This window comes from Macrobrachium rosenbergii, chromosome 54, assembly GCF_040412425.1.
Source record: "Macrobrachium rosenbergii isolate ZJJX-2024 chromosome 54, ASM4041242v1, whole genome shotgun sequence".
NCBI classification, from domain to species: Eukaryota; Metazoa; Arthropoda; class Malacostraca; order Decapoda; family Palaemonidae; genus Macrobrachium; species Macrobrachium rosenbergii.
This window is the reverse complement of record NC_089794.1, coordinates 38,890,026-38,913,197: the sequence shown is the minus strand read 5'-3', so window position 1 is coordinate 38,913,197 and position 23,172 is coordinate 38,890,026. Positions and strand designations below refer to the sequence as shown.

The window sequence follows — 23,172 nt, the reverse complement described above, 5'->3', positions numbered from 1 at the left end:
CCCTGTATAATATTTTAATTGTCCTGTCCCTGCTTCTGAACGGTTGATCCTAATCCTTTGTAAAAAAACCTCTTAAATATTTAATCCTGTTTTGGCAGTTCTACTAATTCTTCAATTGTGTTGGATTCCAGGTACATATGTTTCCTTTATAATCCCCATCTGTCATTTATATGAGCTTTCTTTGTAAACATACTTTTATAATTCTTCAGTCTGCTAAGTAAAGGACCTAGCGTCGAAAGGTCTCGCAGCACTCCAGTGTTTCCGTTTCCTTCGTGGATTTTATCTTTATTTATATATTCATCACGCTCCATATTTTCGTGATTCAGTTATACATATATATATATATATATATATATATATATATATATATATATATATATATATATATATATATATATATATGTGTGTGTGTGTGTGTGTGTGCATGCATATGATAATAGAATCTACAAGTCTTATTTGTTAAAAGTATTGTAAAGTTCACAAAGGCCCTTTATGTCTCGTCTGTATCTCTCCTTGCAGATGCCTGGAGAAGGACTATCACGTGGATAGCCTCCCCACTACATCTGTCATTGTCGTCTTCCACAACGAGGCCTGGTCCACGCTTCTACGGACTGTCCATTCGGTCATCAACAGGTCGCCTAAAAGGCTTCTGCGGGAGATCATCTTAGTGGACGATGCCTCCGAGAGGACCTTCTTGAAGGTAAGGTACCCCCCACCCCCAACCCCCTTGAATAAGGAACTTGAGATCGATTCACGATGAAAAACGTCTTTTTGGCTGTTTTTCCCAGTGCCTTTGCGTTCCTGTTGACCAAAGAAGTCGGTTATCCGGCTATGGTGACTCTTTATCTAGTTTAGACAGGGGCATGTGGCTAGCAACATCATCTTTCTAGAGTGGAATTGATTTGATTGAATTAATATTACATAAATCATCTGATGTCACAACACCACAAGGATTGTAATGTATACAGTATATGTATATATGTATATATATATATATATATATATATATATATATATATATATATATATTTATATATATATATATATGTGTGTGTATATTTATTTATTTATTTATATAATATATGTGTATATTTATTTATTTATTTATATAATATATATGTGTGTGTATGTGTATATATATACTGTATGTATATATGTATAGCTAAAGTGATATCTTAACGTCTCATTGCTTGGCATTTTTCATGGAGTAATTTTTAGATGAAAACCTTGAATCCGAATGGGAAAGAAATGAATTCCTGCATGAGATCCAAATCCATACTTGGTATTATGAATGAGGTTACTGCAGACCCACCATGATATAAAGATGGTGAATATGATCAGTAGATTATAAGTACTGTATGCGTGCGTACACACATATATATATACATATATATACTGTATATATACATGTATAGGCTACTGTACATATATATATATATGTTCTATGTATACAAATATATCACATTTATCTTGAAATATTTTATGCTCTTCGCTAGCCTCTTGCATAAACCTAATCCCATTTATTTTGGTGTTGAATCACATTAAATCACCCTTTTCGCACCGCTAATCCCTTTATTTTGGCGATAAATGGCACTAAAGAAATTCTTTGATGCCATTCCTCTTTTATTATGGGACTGAATCCCGCATTCCCAACTGTAATCTCTTTGTATGATAATCTCATGAAGTTAGTGGCACGAGACAGAGACCTGCCTTAATCGCAGGCTAAGATGGAAGCTTCAGTGCTGAGGGGTCGCCCTCCGCGGGTCAACTTTATACGAAGTTAACCACTTAAAAGGACCTTACGACTTCCCTTAAATAGTCCTATTATCTTGACAAACCAGGGGCCATTTTTCTTACAAGCGTTTATTCTATCTGTGGACATAGGTTACTTGTGTCACTATTTGTGAGGCTCGACTCCATCTACGTACATTCCGTAGATTACAGCTGTCAGTGTTAATAGGACGAGACTCCGTATGTGTACATACATAGAATACATGGACTACAGCTTGAGTAGTTTATGGGGTGTTACTCCATCAGTGTAGTTATCAGTGAGACCTGCGGTTCAGCTGTCACTGGTTGCTGGAGTTAAAATCGTCGATATAGACAGCATAGATAGCACAGGACATTATACACTGACATGGAAAGGCTCATGCAAGGGGGAGAATTCCAAGATCTGGAAATAAATAGTGAGAGGAACTCATCAAGTAGGAAAGTCGTTTTTATGACCTTCAAGAGGAAAATTAGCAGTTATGTTTTAGTATTGGCGCTTCATTTGTTTCTAAAAGACTTTATATTCGTCATTAATAATTTTTAAAAACATTTCCATAGTGTTTCTCCACTATCATTTGCTTGACGGCAGAGTTGTGTTGCTAGGTAAAGTAACGGTTTTACAAAGCCAGAATATTTGGAATTGTTTGGAATTGGGATCAGATGTGGTGAAGAGCACTTAGTAAGAATGGAAAGTGGTATATGTGGAAGTAACAGAGCGAAGACTAGTAGGAATTCCCAGAAAATATTAGAGAAAGGGTATGGGTAAAGACCTAGACCAAATGGGAACAATGACAGATAGTGCGGAACAAAATTAATTGAAAATTATTTTGAAAAGTCATTAGGAAGGAAGTACTGAGTTCAAACTTGAAAAATGGCATGATAAATAAATGTGCAAGTGCTTTATGGTCACTATAATTCGCAGAAATAGGGACACAAGGCATGCAGTAGTCAGTACGGGGCCACAAAACTACAAGGGATTTCAGGTCACGTACCAGGAAAATTTGATGTAAAAACGTTATCGATAACAATGAGAACTCCTGGGGCTATTTGCTCTTCATTAAGAAAACTGCCCTGACGTCACGTTGTTGAAGCAGTTATATGCTGAGTCATGCTGGGATCTATTTTGAAAAGGGTTTGGGGCTTAAAGTTACCAGGAATTTACTCTGTTAAATTATGCTTTTGTTTTTACATAGGGCAGTTTATCAGGATGATAAACAGTCAGGTAAAATGTAGAGCAGTTTATCAGGATGATAAACAGTCGGGTAAAATGCGTTTCGTCCAAAGTACGCCACATAAAGTTCTACCCAGTATACGTGGGTTATAGAGTTTTGCCATGAAATATTACTCGAAAAACGTTGCTTATGAAATGTTTTATCAAAATACCCTTACAAAATTTTACTCAAAACACGACAAGAGTAAAATATTAGGCAAGAAACGCATCCAGCCTCGACGTGGACCCTTCTCCCCCTCTGCAGATAACCCCGAGACCCCAGCCCTGATCCCCCTAACTCTCCCCAGGAAAATTTCTCACGGTATATCCTTGATTGACGTTGCCCTGATGGCCCTACACGTCATGAAAAGCCGCGGGATCACCCAGACACCCAGATAGCAGCCTAACTCTCTGGGCATATAGCCCATCACAGCGCGTTAATGTGCAGGAATATGCTCAAATATTAGCTTTTTTCTGGCCAGATTAGTTGGCGGTGTGCGTGGCAATAAAGTTTTTTATAATCTGTTATTGTTGCTCTCTCTCTCTCTCTTCTCTCTCTCTCTCTCTCTCTCTCTCTCTCTCTCTCTCTCTCTCTCGAATTGTGTTTTTCTCTCACATTCCATTTCAGCACTGTATGAGAAAACATGTTCTTTTTCTGCCAGTGTATTGTTTGTACAATTATTCTTTCTTTTCACCGTTTCTTTATAGCACGTGGAAGCATGCTCTCTCTCTCTCTCTCTCTCTCTCTCTCTCTCTCTCTCTCTCTCTCTCTCTCTCTCTCAACTAGGGAATGCAAACCATCCCGGATAACAGTATTGTCGATCTGTACATTAAATTGTTTCGTGTGAAGTCTTATTGCCCTGAGGATCATCATAAAGTTGTTCATGTCTCGTACTTGTCCCTGTCAAGAAATGGTCGTATTACATGAGTCACTTTTTCCAGGGTTCTGATAATACAGATTGCAACACATTTTTACTTTGTTGATGTTAAAGCCAAAGATTGGGTTATCTCTCTCTCTCTCTCTCTCTCTCTCTCTCTGATTGTACAGATTTCAACACATTTTTATTCTGTTGATGTTGAAGCCAAAGATTATCTCTCTCTCTCTCTCTCTCTCTCTCTCTCTCTCTCTCTCTCTCTCTCTCTCTCTCTCTCTCTCTCTCCCCTTGCTGATCATTTATCAGTGAGTATCAAATGCATAGTTATTGAAAGCTGCAGTCTTTAGCGACGAATAGATGCTGTACGTTGGGAATAAAAGTATAAAAAGGTTGGAGCTGTAGAGATTAATTGTTTGTGGAGTATATTCGGTGCGAGAAGAACTGAAAGGGAGAGAAATGTGGAGATACGTATAAGTGGTAAAATGAAGCCTAGCTGAAGGGATGGCTCCGAGTGTTTCGAAATAATATGGTAACAAGGAAATAACGGAGAATGATAGATTAGGAAAAAGGGTATTACCAATATAATTTTTAAAAATCCACATAAATTTTCGCACTGCAGATGGAGCATTACGCTCTGAAACTGTATGTGGATTTTATAAATATATTTATTCTCCAGTTTGTGTTTTTCCTCAAGTATCAAAGTTCGATACTGATCTGTTATCAAAAAAGGGTATAATTCCAAGTGATTAGAGGGAGAGAGCGAGGAAGATCTGTTTCGTGATAGATAGGTTGTGTGGAATGGTAAAGGTATTGGAAAGGAAGGGGCTTGAGGTCCAGGAAACGTGAAGTACGTTCAAGATGAGCGTGAAAGGCGCAGTTAGGGATAGACGCGATGTTGTTGAGTCTTTTGCGTAGGTGCATTAAGTGGCAAATAGTTTGGGAGTTTTGAGGACAGTAGGGTTCATCCACGACTCGGCAGCTCAAGTATGAATTTGGCAGTGACTGTTGTGGTACTTTTTCCTGTGGATTCAGCCGCTTTTGGGTAAAGCGACTTGTGGAGGCCTGTAAGAGTAATAAGTTGTAAAAGTGTTTATGAGGCCCGATGTGGACCTCAGGACTCTGTACAGCCAACGTAAATATCTTTGTGTGTATTCTTTTTTGTATAGATGGTTAGGAAAATCTTTTCAAGAAGAGTATCATGTGCAGTATAGTCTGGTAGACAACTGTTAGAATACTAATTGAACAAATAAAGACAATATGCTGTGAAGAACAGCTTATCAAAACAGTTCATAATAATTGGACGAATTAAGCACTGCAATGAACCCATTTACTTGAAGGCTGTGTCCTACTGGTCCCATCTGGATGATGCTGTTGCGTCAGATACTCCTTTGCATATCTTTAAATTGCCTGAAACTGCTTATAATTAAACGAATAATTATAATTAGTTAACCAATGAAGTAAGGAAATCGAGAGCAGAACAATGTTGCAGAAACTGTAATGTCAGAGAAGGTGGTGTCAGAGGAGCTCGTTTTCTGTCTTTTTTTTTCTCTCTCTTTTTTTTTTTAGAAATTTGTCGCCAAACTTGTCACTTTTTAGTTGATATTGACATCAGAACTGAACATGCACCACTTAAATTGTGACACTGCCCTATGTTGCTCGTGTAACACTTCTTGAAAGTGATCGCGTGACACTGCATGTAATACTGCCTTAAGAGGATCATGTGACACGGTTAAGGAGTCTTTGTGACACTGCCTTAAGGTGATCGTGTTATCTTGAGGTACTCGCTTGACACTGCCCAGTTTGGTGTTGTAACGTTGCCTGAAGGAGCCCATGGAACAGTGCTCTAAGAGGGCTTGTATGACGCTGCCTGTATGTGATCGTGTGACACTGCTTGTGTGACACAGCCTTATAAATTTATCATATGGATATTTCGTGAGCTTATTTACAAAATAGTAGTGAATTACACAGTACTATTGTACATAAATTGGTAGAAATTTGTGATGGCTATTTTTTATTTTTTAGATTTATTGATTAAGGGTAGAGAAAAATAACACAAAATAGGCATATATCGCGCCTCAGACCTTTAGTATACATTGGAATATTGTATGTAAAAGTTCTGGCTACATGTTTGAACGGCAAATGCATAGGCCTAGTGATTGTTTTGTTAACGATTTTTTTATGAATAATCATTTACACAGTCCACACACGTTCACGTTCTCTCTCTCCTCTCTCTCTCTCTCTCTCTCTCTCTCTCTCTCTCTCTCTCTCTCTCTCTCTCTCTCTCTCTTTCTGACGGCATCCACAAACAAAAATGTGTTAACACCCTAGTAACGAGTTTGGTCTAAAAACGGTAGCATTGTATTTATTACTATTCATTTCATGAAAAACATTTTCTATCTTGACTACGCAGTTACTCTTTCCTCTGAAAGCGTAATTATATTTTTCTAATTTTGATTGGCATCTTGTAGGCGTGCAAGGCATTTGAATTACTCTCCCCACGCACAGTCTGTTTTCCAAAGTATTTCATGTGACTGAATAAATGTTTTTATTAATTATGAAGTGCAACTTGCAATTTGGCGATTATTATTCATTTTCTATATTTTCCTCCCGTGTAATCAACGTTTGTAGGCGGATGAGGTATGAAGGTACGTTCTGCAATTGCAAGCCTTTTACAAATATATTGTTTTATGACTTTGTTTCAGATTGCACTGCAAAGTCTGCTTTTCAAAAGGGAGCTTTTGTGCAATACACTATTTATTGTAGAAATGCCGTAATAAATATTCCACTTCTGAATGATTGGCTCGTCAGTTATATGTGCTATGGCTTTTGTTTCTCTTCCTCTCTCTGTCTATCGATCTATCTATCTATCTATCTATCTATCAGTGGCCTCAAAGCATAAGTGGTAGATAGTTAGACTTGTACTCGCTTTCCGAAACGGGCGAGGAAAGGAACGGTATAGATTGTTGATTAATTGTTGGTTGCAACCTGCGTGTAGAAAAAGAGGAAAAAGAAATAGCGTTGGTGATGAGTGCTCCGTCGAAGCGCATGCAAAGCATTACGTAAGATAATCTCGCTCACCTCTATTTATGGCTCTTTCAAATTGTCCTAAATTTCCATCATCCTGGACTAAAAAATATTATCGAGTACACGACTCTCTCTCTCTCTCTCTCTCTCTCTCTCTCTCTCTCTCTCTCTCACGTAAAGTCAGTGCTACCGAACTTTGATAGCATTTATTATAATTTGAAATAGTTTATTACTTGCAATGATCTAATGAATATTTAAATTTACTCATTTTGTATTTATGTGTTGAACGTATGCATTTAAATGGTTTTAGTTTAGTTTTTATGAGTAAGTAACGATTGAATATGTTGGGAAATATTTATGTATCTATGAAATTGAACAATGCTTTAGTTGTATCTGAATTATGTTTGTAAACAAGAAAATCATTTCATTTGTAGTCGAATAATACTTGTAAATTTTCAATGTCATTTCCTAAAATCTGTTTTCTGCCGATTGTAAAAATGGCGCAATTGCCATCGTGCTGAAAGAATTTTACAAATCACTTACGGGAGAAAAGAAAAAGTTTAATGAAATGATCCTGTTTCATTATCTTCTAGTGCTTCACAGTTTAATAAAGAAAAAGATAAATTAGTGAACTAAAAATAAAATAGATTATAAAATGAATTAAAGCTAAAGGTTTAGAATAGGGGTTAAAGAAATGTTCAGATGTGACTAACATATTATATAACATGCTCATTAAAATTCAGTCTTCGCTTTTCGAAAATTCTCACTTATTAAATTCCCTTATCATGTCACGGAATTTATCTCAGAAAGGACATTTAATATTCGTAGCCCTCTTCCTTCTCGTTAAGACTGACATGATAAAAAAATTCTACTTCACTTTTGTTTACCATTTCAGACTGTATATTTTCGCTAAACACGGCTTCTGTCTTCGTGCACTAATATCTCGCTCAAAGTATCTTATTTTGATTTTCTCATTTAGATGCGAACTTCCTTAACATATCTCTTAAATCACAAGTTACCAAAGTATGCAAACACGGACTCCCCTGGTTTGTAGATACACAGGTCTATGATGTATGTATTTTATATATGTATATTTTATATATATATATATATATATATATGTATATATGTATATATATATATATATATTAGAGATGTATATATATATATATGATATATATATATATATATAGAGGTATCTGATATCGGTCCGTCCGCGGATTATCCGCATTTTTTTTTTATAAATCCGCATCCGCATTGACAATTTTTTAACATCCGCACTCACATCCGCAAGCAACATCCGCATCCGCATTAGCACTGCAAGCAACATCCGCATCCGCATTAGCACCGCAAGCAACATCCCATTCGCAGTTTAAGACTGCGGATATACGGATATCACCCCCTTACTCAGTGTTCAATAGTTCATAGCCATACATTGTAGCTAAAAGTAGAGTATCTTTTTTTTTTTTTTTTTTTTAGCTAAATTTTGGCTTTTTCGTGTTATGATACAGAACATATCTTACACAATTGCACATGTCATACAGTATATATTGTATATGTAGCATATTTGTTTTAAAGCTTGTTTGTTTTAAAGCATATTTGTTTTAGTAATTTCATGTCATTTACAGCAGTTGTAATCATAAAGGCAGGGTATTGCTTTTTTTAGGAAACTCTCTCTCTCTCTCTCTCTCTCTCTCTCTCTCTCTCTCTCTCTCTCTCTCTCTCTCTATCATGCAATGAGCATGAAATAACCTTGTGCCAAGACACCGTGGGTCCCCGTCCCGCATCCAGGTAATACATAATTTTCAATTATGTGGCTGAAAGTCGTCCTTAACAATTAAATATATCTGAATTATTTAGACTTACAAAATATCCGCATCCGCATGTGCGAGGGTATGGTCATCAAATATCTGCATCCGCAAATTTAAAAGATTGATATCCGCAAATAAAAAAAAATTATATCCGCATCCGCAAGTCCCATTTTCAGACATCCGATACATCTCTAAATATATGCTATATGCACAGTTGTACCCTGAGTGCTACGTGTTCCCAAGTCTATCTGACTATGAGAGAAAGAGAGGCAGAGAGAGAGAGAGAGAGAGAGAGAGAGAGCTGACCGAGATCGGAATTTCACTTCTAAAGTTACTGTAAAGCATTGCTTTGTCTTCAAAAGTTATTTCATTTGTTCAGAAAAAAAAACAATGTTCGATTACTCTAGTCCACTTCATTACTTATTTTAATTTCCACGAAACAGCCACGATAACACAAGATTACATATTACATCGTTACTGCACCCAAAGTAAGGAAATTATCACCACAGAGGCTATTTGCTAGCTAACGCTGTTGACAGATGCATTCCTTCTGACGGACTTCACAAACTCCCCTCTCACCACCTGATTTGCAACGCCACGCCTTCCGTCTCTCGGTCAACCATCATAGAAACCCTGCACACAAACGATAAACTGGAAGCGCAACTACTGTACAAAAACATAATTCTCATAAGGCAATATCATGACGAAAGTACTCTTCCAAAGTCACAGCAGATTCCAATACCACGTAAATTACCGATCCCAGCAAACACGTCAACTTAACCTTTGGTTTTAATATACAAATCACTATTCACAGATCACAAACATTATCATACTATTATACAGTTATTTGAAATCAGGTATTCTGAATTATTATGCATTTCTTTTTCAAAATATCAAAGAAATGAAACTTTTCTGTTGATCTAGGCATATTTATTCATCCATAAAATGATACGCATTATGGTATTTTCTCTCTCTCTCTCTCTCTCTCTCTCTCTCTCTCTCTCTCGCGGTACGGATTTCAACTATGTGCAGAGTATTGGTTTTTCTTAGGTTATATAATGTTCCATATTTTTCGTACACATATTCATTTATTTGTATTCATTTATTTAGTTCACGTTTTTTTTGTATTATATACATTTTTTGTATTATTTATTTTCCATATTACTTTCTTGTATTTCAGATTTCAATTTCGCTATTCTCACATCCAGAGTCCATTTGTTTTTTATGCGTTTTCAGTAATTTTCAATTAATCCTTCCTTTCATTCCTTAATTTTATTATTATTCTATCGTTTGTACTTAATTGAATTTCATTTTATTTATTGATCACCCAGCTTACTGCATTATTGATAAAATGGAAACATCAATGAAAAAAATGTATGCTGCATTTTTATGCTTTTAACTGATGATATTCCATTTTTTTTTTTATTCTCACTCAGGTCTAGTCCAGGCCATGCAGAGAAATGCGTCTGGTATTCATATATGTTATCGTCCATTTTTTGGCTTGGGATAATTTTTATTTCTCCCCTTTTTCCTGCTTTCAGTATATCTGTTCTTGTTCTTTTTTCCCGATGTTAATTTACGGTATATAATTGCCCCCTCTTGTGCTCGCGGTAAATCTGTTGTTGTTCTGTTTATTTTCTGCTTTTAATGTCTATTTATTACTGCCATTATTTCTGTTCGTGGTTTATCTGTTATTACCCTTCTTCTGATTTTGTAGTAGCCGTTATTGCACCTTTTTCTGCTTTCGCTTTATCTGTTATCACCCAGTTTCCATGCTTTTGGTATATGTCAGCTATGGTCCCTTTTTCTACTGTCATATGATTATCTGTTACTATTCTTTCTTCCCATGTTTGCTACTTCTGTTACTGTTCGTGTTTGTGCCTTTTCTTGCTTCAGTCTTTGATTCTTTTAATCACTGTATTATATTTTAGTTCGAGAGGAAATGGAATTGGAATATGAAATTTATACCAAAAGGCCAGGCGCTGGGACCAGTGAGGTCATTCAGCGCTGAAAATTATGTTGACACAATTGTTAGGAGAGGGTGAAAAGTAAGATGGAAGAAAGAGAACATGAACTTAGGTTTAGTAAAAGGAATGGAAAGGGTTGCAGCGAGGGGCAGAAAGGACACTGCAAAGAGCTCAAGTAATGTCTGCAGTGCACAGCGTGAGGTACACTGACTTCATTACCCTCCTATGGGGTTTAGTGTGAGACGTATTTTATTTAATTAATTTTTTTATATAAAAGATTAGACTTAATAGCAATTTGCGAGTGGATAGGTGAACCCTTAGATAGATAGAGATGCATATCACATTTTGCCTTGAAATTATCAGTTAAAAGCCAACTTTGAGAGAGAGAGAGAGACAGAGACAGAGAGAGAGAGAGAGAGGCGTAAAAGATAAGAGTTAATCACTAAATATTGAACTCGAGGAGAGAAACAGATCTTTACTAACACTGAAATACTACTGTTACGAGAAAGAGAGAGAGAGAATTATAGCCATGTACATTCCTCAGCGCTTGAATTTACCCACCCCCCACAAAAAACATAAACCGTTTATTTCATCCCTTAATCGAGTCCAAACAGTCTAGCATTTACAATTGACCAAACCGCGAAAATGCGTAAAATAAACATCGCCGCTGCCATATATCACGAAGAAGGACGACCAGGCAGTAACACGACTCCAGTTTGCAACGACCCATTTGAAAGATTAAGGTTGGCCCCTTGTAAATTAAGCCATTTTTGTCTCCAGTAACGTTTTCATTTAAGGTGACGAAGTACCGACGACGACGCTTCGTGGTTTATGTGAGTGTACTGTTATATATTTTGTATATTATATATATATATATATATATATATATATATATATATATATATATATATATATATATATATATATATATGTGTGTGTGTGTGTGTGTGTGTGTGTGTGTGTATGTATGTATAACTGAATCACGAAAATATGGAACGTGATGAGTGTATAAGTAAAGACAGAATCCACGAAGGAAAGAGAAACAACGGAGTGCTGCAAGGCCTTTGCTTAGCTAAGTAAAGGACCATAAGACGAAAGGCCTTGCAGCAGTCCATTGTTTATCTTTCCTTCGTGGATTTTGTCTTTATATATATATATATATATATATATATATATATATATATATATATATATTATAAATTTTAAGAGGCAAATATAGTTCAGTATCGAATTCACTATACCTTGAGATTAATTTACACCCAAAAGGGATTGCGGTAGTGCTGTCTATGTACCTCACGCGGTGCACTGTAAGCATTACTTAAGGTTCTTTGCAGCGTCCCTTCGGCCCCTAGCTGGAGCCCCTTTCATTCCCTTTACTGTACCTCCGTTCATATTCTCTTTCTTCCCCCTTACTTTCCACCCTCTCTTAACAATTGTTTCAGCATTATTTCCAGCGCTGAATGACCTCATAGGTCCCAGTGCTTGTAACTGACCACTGCTTCTGCGCCGGCTAGAAAGGGAACTGTGGCCAAGCTTAGGAACGACGATAGGCCTAGACTGTGACTTTGGCCACCAGGCTAGTTATTATTCCCTTTATTCCCGTGATAAAGTGAACTCGATACTCAACGAAATTTATGGGTTATTTGTGAATATAAAAAAGTCACGCGTGCACGATGACAAATTTTACACACCACTATATTATATATATATAGATGTGTGTCTATACACACACTGACATATATATATATATATATATATATATATATATATATATATATATATATATATTTAGGCACTCCAGGAGAGATCCCCGCCGTCGGCAACAGAATGAAAACTTAAATAGCTCAGGAGTTACACGCGTGCTTATCTTACTGTCAGATCAACTTTATTTGTGACGGGTTGTCATGGCGACGTTAGTCACGGCTGGAAAGTGATTCGCAGAAGAGCTAAGATAAAACTTTGAGCACCACTGGGTGCTTGAATAGATCTTGAGTCCTTCGTGTTCGTTATCGTTCTAATCGGCCATTGTGCAATTAGAACCTCAAAAGTTCCAGCGAAGATACATTATAGTTCACTTTGTACTTGTGCATTCCTCTTCTTTCTGTATGTCTGTTATTTTCTGTACCTTCTTTCGAACGACCACCATATTCTTTGGAAGCTTGAATTTTAAGCCAACGGCCCCTGGAGGCTTCGTCCACATGAACAGGGTTTATTTTCTGAATAATAATAGTAATAATAATTTTGTATAAGGTCTACAATGACATATCAATAGAATGTGAGACATTCTATTGATATATTATTGTGACCTTATACAAAATTACTCCTGTTCTCGCCATTGAGAGTTCTACAACAACAACAACAACAATAATAATAATAATAACAATAATAATAATACAACTTGATAATGGGACTGCATGGTCTAGTGGCCATAATGCTTGTCTCTCCAACGAAAGAACCAGGGTTCATTTCTCAGGCGAAGAGGAGCGCTTCTTTCTCGTTCTGCCATATACCATTGTGCCTCAGGGGATCTAAGTCGTTTACTGTGTACCTGGTAATGAGAAGATTGTTTTGGTAAGACCTGGTCAAAACAATCTAGGGGCTAGTAATCTCATCCTAAAAACTTTCTGAAAATCTGGAAACTATGAGGGTAGCACCTCCTGGGGCCTCCGATTCAAAGCAGAAAAAGCCAGATGTTATAAAAAATAGAATACTAGAATATTAGTAGTATCACCATAGTTATAATGACTTGAGGACATATTGATAATCACGTTTTTCTTATACTTGACATATTTATTATATTTCAGCTACTGGTCCAATGGAAAACTTCCAGACTGTAATTTAAAACAGATTGAAAAAAAAAATTGAATGCTATCCAGTCTGTGTTGTTTACTGGACTGGGTTTTCTCTGAGCTAACTGCAGTGAATCATGTGATGTTTCAGAGCAACGTTTCCCCATCATGTTCTTTACTGTGCTGCCTGGATAAAAAGAGGTCACTTGAGTGAAAGGTTAACGACCCTGCCTTTGTGGAAACTCGGGTATTACGGAGACTTTTAGCAGCTAGGTCCAAAAGCCAGCGGGTGTATAACGTTCTCTACCCCCTGGGTCTTTCAGACATTTAAGCAACATTGGATTTATGCCTGGATGGACAAGCATCCATGAACACCATGCGATGTTGGCACATACCCTCTCTTGCAAGAAGCCTTAGGAGTCTGATGGCAAGAACAGTCGGTTGGGTTACAATGAAGCCCAGAAATCCAGTAGAATAAGTCGGAAAACAGGTCCGAGACTACATATTTTTGAATCCATCAAGGTCATACATTCTCTTAAGATCAGAGAGCATAATCATTTAAGATTTTAATATCAAGTTTTTTTTCAATTACCTTTCAGTTCCTGCACGATCATTTGTTGCTCTTTTATGCCCTCAGGAGACACAGTCAATTGCCTTACACGGAAGGATTACCATGGGACCACTGTTCTCTCACCCTGGGCTTTGCCATAGACTGCACAAAGGAGTTTGGGTGTATTTGAGAGACTCTCAAATACACTTGCAGTTCCTTTGATTACTTATGTATTTGTTTATGAAAACCTCATTCAGTTCTGTGTATTGTGTGATGTACATTTGTTCTTTCGTCTTTTTTTTTTTTTTTTTTTTTTTTTTTTTTTTTTACAAAGGAGAGGTCTGTTTTGTGGAAGTTTGCTTATGACAAATGACGGCCTTTCGGCACGTTATGAATAATAATGATAATAATAAAAACCATTTGGACACGGGGCATTGTCGTGGGTATTTTAGATTTCAGAAATAAATACGGGTGTAATGATCAATAGCTGTGGCAAGCTGATCCTGGGTTGGAAAGGAGAGGCAAATAGCAGTTATTATAGCTTAATTTAAATAGCTTTTGGTGGCAATTATTGAACAATCATTATAATATTTAATAAGGCTTATTTTTCATAATTTTCCGCTGATGACTGGTAACAAACGCTAATGGAAACAAAAAATCAGTGATTTAAAAAACGTTGATACGTGGAAGAAACGAAAAGTATACACTGAAAATACTGGGTGAAAAATTGAGGAGATTGGACCTTTCAGTTGTTGAGTCACAAGAATTAGCTGACTCACGAAGACTCATGGTGTCACCTCTAGAAGCGAAGAATCATTTTATTAGTTAATAAAAGGACTGGAGAGTTGTGTAGTGACTCAGCGTCGATACAACAGATCTGCAATAAAACCACGGTATCCTTCTTCAATTTGCACATTAGCTTCGTTTATCTAACGTTGCTGGTTTTTCGCCTTTATCCTTCTTACTCTCGTCCTCTTTCACGTATAGGCATTCTACTCGTGTAAGCTTCCTTTGCTGGTCAGTGGCTTTTTAATTTTGATCCATGGAGATGGAGGTGTTTGTTCATTAGGAATAATAATGACGCGGCCCTGTCGACAAACTCATTTCCGTTGGCCGCCATCTTGGTTAGTTCTTAGCACGGTTCTAGACCGTGGTTCTTAGATAGCGAATTTGATGGGAAGAATTTCATCGAACTCCAGCGCTCATGGTGTGCGCGCAGCGTCCTTGCTTCTTACAATCCAGCTGCTAGCACGATGAAACCTTCCGTCCGTTAACTTAGTCCGTAAATGATGATCATGATGATGAGAATGATGAGTTTACAGACATTATTAATGAAGGTAATGAACATCATATTGTTGACTTCTTAGATCCTTTGTTCCTAGCTTACTTGGTGGCGCGTCATATTCCAAAATGTTCCTAATTTTATTGCCGCAATTTATGACCTTCAGTGAAGAAGATTTCTCCCATGAATTTTTTTTAAGAACACCTACCTGCTGGTTTCGAAAAATACTCTCAAGAATTTCACGTGGATTTCAGGCCATGCAGACCTCGGCTTCCTCGGAAATTACTTCTGCAAAAGAGTAAAAATATATTGATTCTGTTACCAATATAAAAATCAACAAAATTTTACTGCATGACACTGAGTTTTGGTTACCGGTTCAAATGAATATCCGCTCCAATTGCCTAAGCTTAATGCAAGGTCTTTGGCTTAGTGAATCATAATTCCATTTGGGACGACACACCTTTTTGTCGGTAGCTGTGATACAAAGGAAAAAAGCGCGAAAATTAACATGAAACTCTAAACAAGGAATCGGGGTTGCTTCTTCCATTTTGATTCCATGATTCGACCAACTATTTGATGCACAATGGGCTCAGTAATCCCACCAATAATTGTGATAAAAAAGACAACAAATATATAATTTCCGTGAACTCCAAGCGCGCAGGTATTTTCTGAATTAAGCCCCATACATAAAGAATAACCTAAAATTTAAGGCATCGTAAACAGAAAAGATTTAGAAACCATTCTTAGCTGATAACGGCAACAGAAAGTGAAGAGATTAGTGAGAACGATCACCATTTCAGTTCTATGTTATAGTTGTCTATCCCCAGTTCCGCGTAGTGGATTCATAGAAAACGAAAAATGACCATCACAGAAAACGGACGTTTAGTAAATTTCATATGTTAGCATCCCTTAATACTTTTTTCCCTTCACCTCTTCCCCCCCACCTTTTTTTTTTTACGTTGCTGCACTTCCGTTCACGGTTTTACTATCTCAACAAATCGGTGAAATCGCGTACCTCTCTCTCTCTCTCTCTCTCTCTCTCTCTCTCTCTCTCTCTCTCTCTCTGACGAGAAGGGGTTATTTTCAGACTTCTGACTATTGCGCTTCGTCAGGTATCAAACGTGTCACTTTATGTCATGGTAAATTGGAGTTTGAAGGTTTGTTATTTACATATTACTTTATTTATGTATTTACTTTCCATCCGTTTGTTCCTCTTTAATGAATTAGATAGAGAAATATCTTATTTAACCTGACACGCAAAAGAATGAAGATGAACAGTGTAAAAAAAAAATATTACGTTGTCTGCAGGATCAATTGGCTTTTTCTTAGTTCACTCACTGAGTAACTATTATTATTATTATTATTATTAAGTATATAATCCACAGCTTATACCTTATCAGGTAACGATTTCTGATAATAGTCACCTACTTATTTATTTATTTATATCCCTTTGCATCTCCTAATTATCGAGTATCGATTATCCACTCTGCTTTTGTAAAAAAATTCCAGCGCCTATTCCCCAGTGGCTTTAGAATCCCCTGTGCCAGGTGTAAGGTAATAGGCCATCGAACTGGACCTGATTGCTTTTCAATAAGTCGATGAATCGAAAAGGTATTACGGCTTTGTAGGAAAATACAAAAGAAAGCCTCTCTCTCTCTCTCTCTCTCTCTCTCTCTCTCTCTCTCTCTCTCTCTCTGTGAAAATTGTAAAAAACCTGGAGTAACGAAATCTCTATTTCTCACTCTCTTTAGATTACCAAGAGTATCTGAGTATCTCTCTCTCTCTCTCTCTCTCTCTCTCTCTCTCTCTCTCTCTCTCTCTCTGAGCGTACAAAACTTGAAAACGAAATCTGTTTCTTTCTCACTTTCTAGTTAGAAAACCAAGTGAATATCTTTCTTGAAGCGAAAACCAAAAATTTAACTCTCTCTCTCTCTCTCTCTCTCTCTCTCTCTCAGTTAATGTATCAAGATGTGTTTTATTACAATTACCATCCAAATTTCCATGAGCAAATTCTGATAGCTAATGTTTTAACTCATAATTTACTTTTTCTGGCAATTGCGACCATATGGTAATTACAGTGAATTTTATCTATTGTGTATTTGACTTTTATTGTTATTACAGATAATTTTGTTTTGCCTTCGTGTCATTTATTATGATCATTGCTGTTTTTTATGCTTCAATTATTGTTATTAGGAGTAGTAGTAGGTTTGGTATTTTCAGCATAAATAAGAGTATTATTATTATTATTATTATTATTATTATTATTATTATTATTATTATTATTATTATTATTATTATTATTATTACCTTAAGTGGGGTGGCTTCGAGGAAAAAATATAACTGTAACTGCCACATTCATTCTTTACCCGCTAGATCTAGGAAAACCTCTGCTTAGAAATCTTCCACAACATTAGCCGTTTCATTCACCTACATAAAAGGTTCATCAGAAGCGTTTGGAGTCCTCTTATACTCACACTGCACTGTACCACTCACCGTCATCTTGCATACACAGGAACATTACCTAGATATTAAAACACTTCCTATCCAATACCTCTATTACTGCGGCCCTTGTTAGGTTTTACTCAACTAACACTTCCGAATTATACATTTTTCCACCACTTTCCTTTCAGCACTTCCAAACCCTCTCAATATACTTTTATCCATCCTTTCACATATATAAGCTTTTTTTTTACCATCACTGTTAGTTATATCCACATTTTTCTCCCTTTCATTTCTTCAGGTGCTACCTATACTATGTAAATAACTCGTCTAGACGTCTTCAGTGTTTCCTTTCATTTACATTCAACGTCAACACTTCACTTCCATACAGGAGACTTGGCTCAACAATTTTTTCAAACATTTTACATTGGCTACCGTAGATACTCCCAAGTTTCTTCCCAATCTTATGCTCACACCCCACTATTTTCTTGTTCTACTTTTTTATGATTCACCTCTTCTCTTATCTTCCCATCATCCATTATACTGATCCCCAGATACCTTGACGAGTCAACCTCCTCCTGTTTTCTTCCATCCACAGTAACATCCTGGTCTCCATTTACCCTCATAGCCTCAAACGCTCACATTGACTTTCAAGTTTCTAATCTTGCAACACTTACTCATTCTTTTACAAGTGTCTGCAGTTTTTTTTTTCACTTTCCCAATCAATAATGTGCTCTAGCATCTGCAAACAAAACATTCCGTGTTCCATTCGTAAGACATTTCCTCATCCTATAAGTGCTTTTACATCTACTTTCCTTTCTTTGACTTCTCGCGTAAATCCATTATGAAAGAATCTGAAGAGCTATTGAGACAACACGCCCTTATCTCAGACCTGCTAACACTTCCGTTTACGCTTTGCTACCATCATGAAAACACTGAATCACTCAGCAACTATTTTCCTGTACCATACACCCTCCCCACCTTCCACAATGCCTCTTTACCAATCCTGTCATTACCTTTTCCTAGGTCTATGAATGCCACATACTTTTTTTTTCTTTTACCTTTCAAACTTCGTGACAAACGCTAGATCCAAACATTCAGTCTTTGTCTAAACCCACGCTGTTCTTCCCTGTCAATTTTTATGTCATCTGCCTTATTTTGTCAATCGAAATCCTATATATATATATATATATATATATGTATATATGTATATATATATATATATATATATATATATATATATATATATAATATACATATATTTCTGACTCACATCAGAGTCGAACGTAGGTCTTTCAATTGAAAGACGAGACCGCTGCCAACTAAGCCACACAAGTCATGAAAGAAGTAGGAAGTTGGAATCTGAGTACCACTGTACCTAAGGCTTTACCTGGGCGGGCTAACTGCTTGCATACTAGCGTGTTTTCCTCAACTTTCCGACTCAGCAGTGACCCAATTGACAGCATTTCATCCGAATTATCCTTTCTGAGTGAATATGATAGATATAATCAACACACAATCACGTATGCCAGCAGTTAGCCTGCCCAGGTAAAGCCTTAGGTACGGTGGTACTCAGGTTCCAACTTCTTTTATGACTTGTGTGGCTTGGTTGGCAGCGGTCTCGTCTTTCAATTGAAAGACCTGGGTCCGGTCCTGACGTGAGTCAGAAATTTATTTTTGTTCCACACGTGAGTGTGTGTTGATTATTTCCATATATATATATATATGTGTGTGTGTGTGTGTGTGTGTATGTATGTATGTATGTATGTATGTATAAAATTATTAACCCCCAATAATGTTAGATCAAGTGAATAACAAGACCGCAAACACTTTTGCATTCATCGTTTTGGCTTCTGATTCAATGATAAGCCGTCTGTGTAGAAATCTATAATTTCAGCTGCTTAACATCCCTGCAGGCAATAAAAGACCCACCTTCGTCTATTCGATTCTACCTTCCTACACACTTCGCCACTCATTTGTCTTCCGGGCAAACTCGTTTTCTGGTATGAACGTCCTTTTGTAGCATTACCTCTCCTGCTCTACCTAACCAGTACGTCTTCGGTCTCCCCAGCTTTTTTTCTCTTAATGCCTCTAAATTATTGTCCTCGATATTCTTTCCACTGGACCATCTCAGAACACTGATCCATCTTTTCACCTGGGCTAATCTTGTTACTAGTTCAGACATCCACAAGTTTCACTATTTCAGCCCCTCTTACCTTACGTATACATGGCACTCAGTTCATCTCACCAGCTTCCATCTTATTTTATTTCATTCTCATTCAACATCCACCACACTTCACTTCCATAAAAGAGAAACAACTCAACAATCCTTTTGTATATTCCAACGTTAACTTGCCGTCTTTGAAGTATAAGAGTTTACAAATGGAGACTTGTTGGTCCGGTCAGACCATTTTACTATTTTAGAATAATGTAATCTTCTTGATTGCTACGGCGACAGTTTAAAGAAATATATCACACTTCTTCTTCCCCAGGAACCATTAGAAGAGTACGTGGCAAAGCTTCCTGTATCTGTTCGGGTCATTCGGTCTGCCGTGAGAACTGGGCTGATCAGGGCAAGGCTCCTCGGGGCCCAGGAGGCTAAGGGCTCTGTCCTCACGTTCCTCGACGCCCACTGCGAAGCTACTGATGGTGCGTACCCTTTAAATACCCAAATGTTTTAAAGTTTTGCGTAAAATTACAATATATGATTACATTAAAGAATACAGGTATAAGGAAAGTAGTACACATGTTTTTGGGCATGTTAAAAAACGTTTTAATTATTACAAAAAAAAAAATTATGTAAACAAGAATTTTATTTTGAATATGGTTTTCCGAACTAGTTTCTGTTTATTACTCCAATAAATTTTTATAGATACATTTGTTGCTTGAGTAATATACATGATAAAGGACGCTACTCAAAAAACTCGGAGCACCAGTGTCTATATCCCAGTCCTATGATTTCAGTTCTGCAAGGCGCCTTAACCAACTCTTCAAGCCAAAAGGAGCCTATAATTCCTCTCATTCCTGCTTTAGTCTGCTCATCTTAATCCTACAGGAAGCTGAAATTTCCTATTTTCAGTATTTTAATCCTTGTCTCGTGTACGAAGGATGTTTTAACCTAATTTTATTCCTATAGAATGTCTTAATTTTCTCTCCTGATTTCCGTAGAATGCCGTCGTAGTATATGATACTCATTTAAATTCTGTGGGATGCTCTGCTCGTCTCGTCTTATTCTTGCAGGCTTTTTACTTTTCTGTTTCCTGTGCAATGCCTTAATCTCCTCAATTCTTCCCCCTGGGATGCTCTCGTCTCCTTGTTTTAAATCTTTCAGAATGCTCAAATCTTTCTTATTCCTGAAGGATACCATAATCTCCTTGGGTGGCTCAGAGACTAAGGCATATTACAGATGATCCTCATAGGATGCCTTAATCTCTTCGCTTCAATCCCGTAGGATGCATTAATATTCATATCTCATACCCGCAAAATACTTCAATTCCCTTGTCGCGTTTCCTGCAAGATATTTTAATCTCCTCGTTTCAGTTCCTCGGGATTCCTTAATATTGTCTCATTCCCTTGGGTGCTTTAATCTTCTCGTTTTAATCCCGTAGTGTGCATTAATCTCCTTGGTTTAATCCCATGGGGTGTTTTAATCTCATCGTCTGAATCCCATGGGTTCTTTAATTTCCTCGTTTTAATCCCATAGTGTGTATTAACCTCTTCGTTTTAATCCCATAAGGTACTTAATCTCCTCTTCTTAATTCCATACTGTGCCTTAATCTTCTCGTTTTAATCCAACAGGATGCTTTAATATCTTCGTTTTAATCCCGTACGGTGCCTTAATCTTCCTGTCTCGTTCCCATAAGGTGCTTTTATTGCCTTGTGTCATTTTAGCAGGAAACTGAATCTTTCTCTTTCAACCATTAGGAATGCTTAAATCTCCTCGATTCTTTCTTCCATAAGACTTCAATCACTTCTCTTTAACCTCGTAGGATACCAAATAGGATATCTAACCTCCTCGTTTCGATACCGCAGGATGGCTGGAACCACTGCTGTCACGCATCGCGGGCGACAGGACTCGCGTCGTGTGCCCCATAATCGACATCATCCACGACGACACCTTCCAGTACGTGAGGTCCTTCGAGCTGCACTGGGGCGCGTTCAATTGGAACCTCCACTTCCGTTGGTACACGCTCGGCCAGAGAGAACTCGACGAACGGAGGAAGGATGTCACTGAGGCTTACAGGTACACAATGTTCAGCAAATGTTTTTTTACAGTGAGGAATACTTACATGTGTGGGTGTATATTCTGATAGGATTTCCATACAGGTGTATAGTGTAGTCTTTGCTTGAAAGAATACAATTCATATTATACAATGAACGGTAGTAGATACCGGAGATGTGAGTCACCGGTATTGCAACATCTAGCCAGTAATTGGATGGGAGACCACAATGAAACTGAAAGGTTTTGAGCAGGGCGCCGGGTAAACGTCCTCATCCCAAGAAGACTTGTTGAAAATATAATGTCTATACTTTCTGGCACCACAACCTCAAATGCCAAGATACGTAGGGGGAACTTAGATAGATTTTTTTTTTTTTTTTTTTGTCACATACACCATGATATTTTTTTATATTCACAGATAATAAGCCCCAAATATCGTTTAATATCCAGTCCACTATACCTCGTAAACAACTTACACCCAATGGGAATTACAATTGTAAGTGCTTCGTCACCGGTGGGATTTGAACTTCTGCCAGGCACAGTGGTCAAAAGTCACTGTCCATCTTTTTTTTTTATTATAAACTAAGCAGTGACCTTTGACCATTGAGCTATCAATGGTCAAAGGTCACTGTACGTCGTTGTTTGCCAAACCAGACGGCAGTGAAAATCCCACTGGTGGCGAAGCACTTACCAATTATAACTTCCCTTGGCAATAAGTTACTCTGAGGTATAGCGAATTGGATTGTAATCGATATTTGTGGCTTAATACTTGTTTTATGTACACACACATTATATATATATATATATATATATATATATATATATATATATATATATATATATATATATATATATATATATATATATATATATATATATATATATGCGTGTATGCGAGATTCTGCAATGTTGTTAATCATCAGACGTTATAATGCTCTGAAGCTCAAGCGTCATATGTCCAGTCCTTTCACGTGAATTTTCTGGGACCTGCTCTTTCATTTTCCGAGTCTTGAGGCAGATTTTCATCTCAAGAGGACCGAAAATTAAATTAATTTGAAAAGTGGAAGTACTCAGAGGTCAAAGAAGCACCCATCAAGCATTTAAAAGCAATGGCATTTCACCAGCAGGTATTACACTAACAGCACTCGCTACAAAATTAAGAGTTTCTCTCTCTCTCTCTCTCTCTCTCTCTCTCTCTCTCTCTCTCTCTCTCTCTCTCTCTCTCTCTCTGAACAG

General features: G+C 37.1%; 1 protein-coding gene across 1 annotated transcript in view; it reads left to right on the top strand.

The window, feature by feature from the left end:
* Window positions 1–23,172, top strand: part of LOC136834998 (polypeptide N-acetylgalactosaminyltransferase 1-like) — a 286,103-nt gene that overhangs the window by 250,111 nt on the left and 12,820 nt on the right. The window contains exons 5-7 of the mRNA XM_067098000.1: window positions 520–700; window positions 20,210–20,366; window positions 21,750–21,960. Of these exons, the coding sequence (XP_066954101.1) occupies window positions 520–700; window positions 20,210–20,366; window positions 21,750–21,960 (549 nt within the window). The remainder of the gene's footprint in view (window positions 1–519; window positions 701–20,209; window positions 20,367–21,749; window positions 21,961–23,172) is intronic.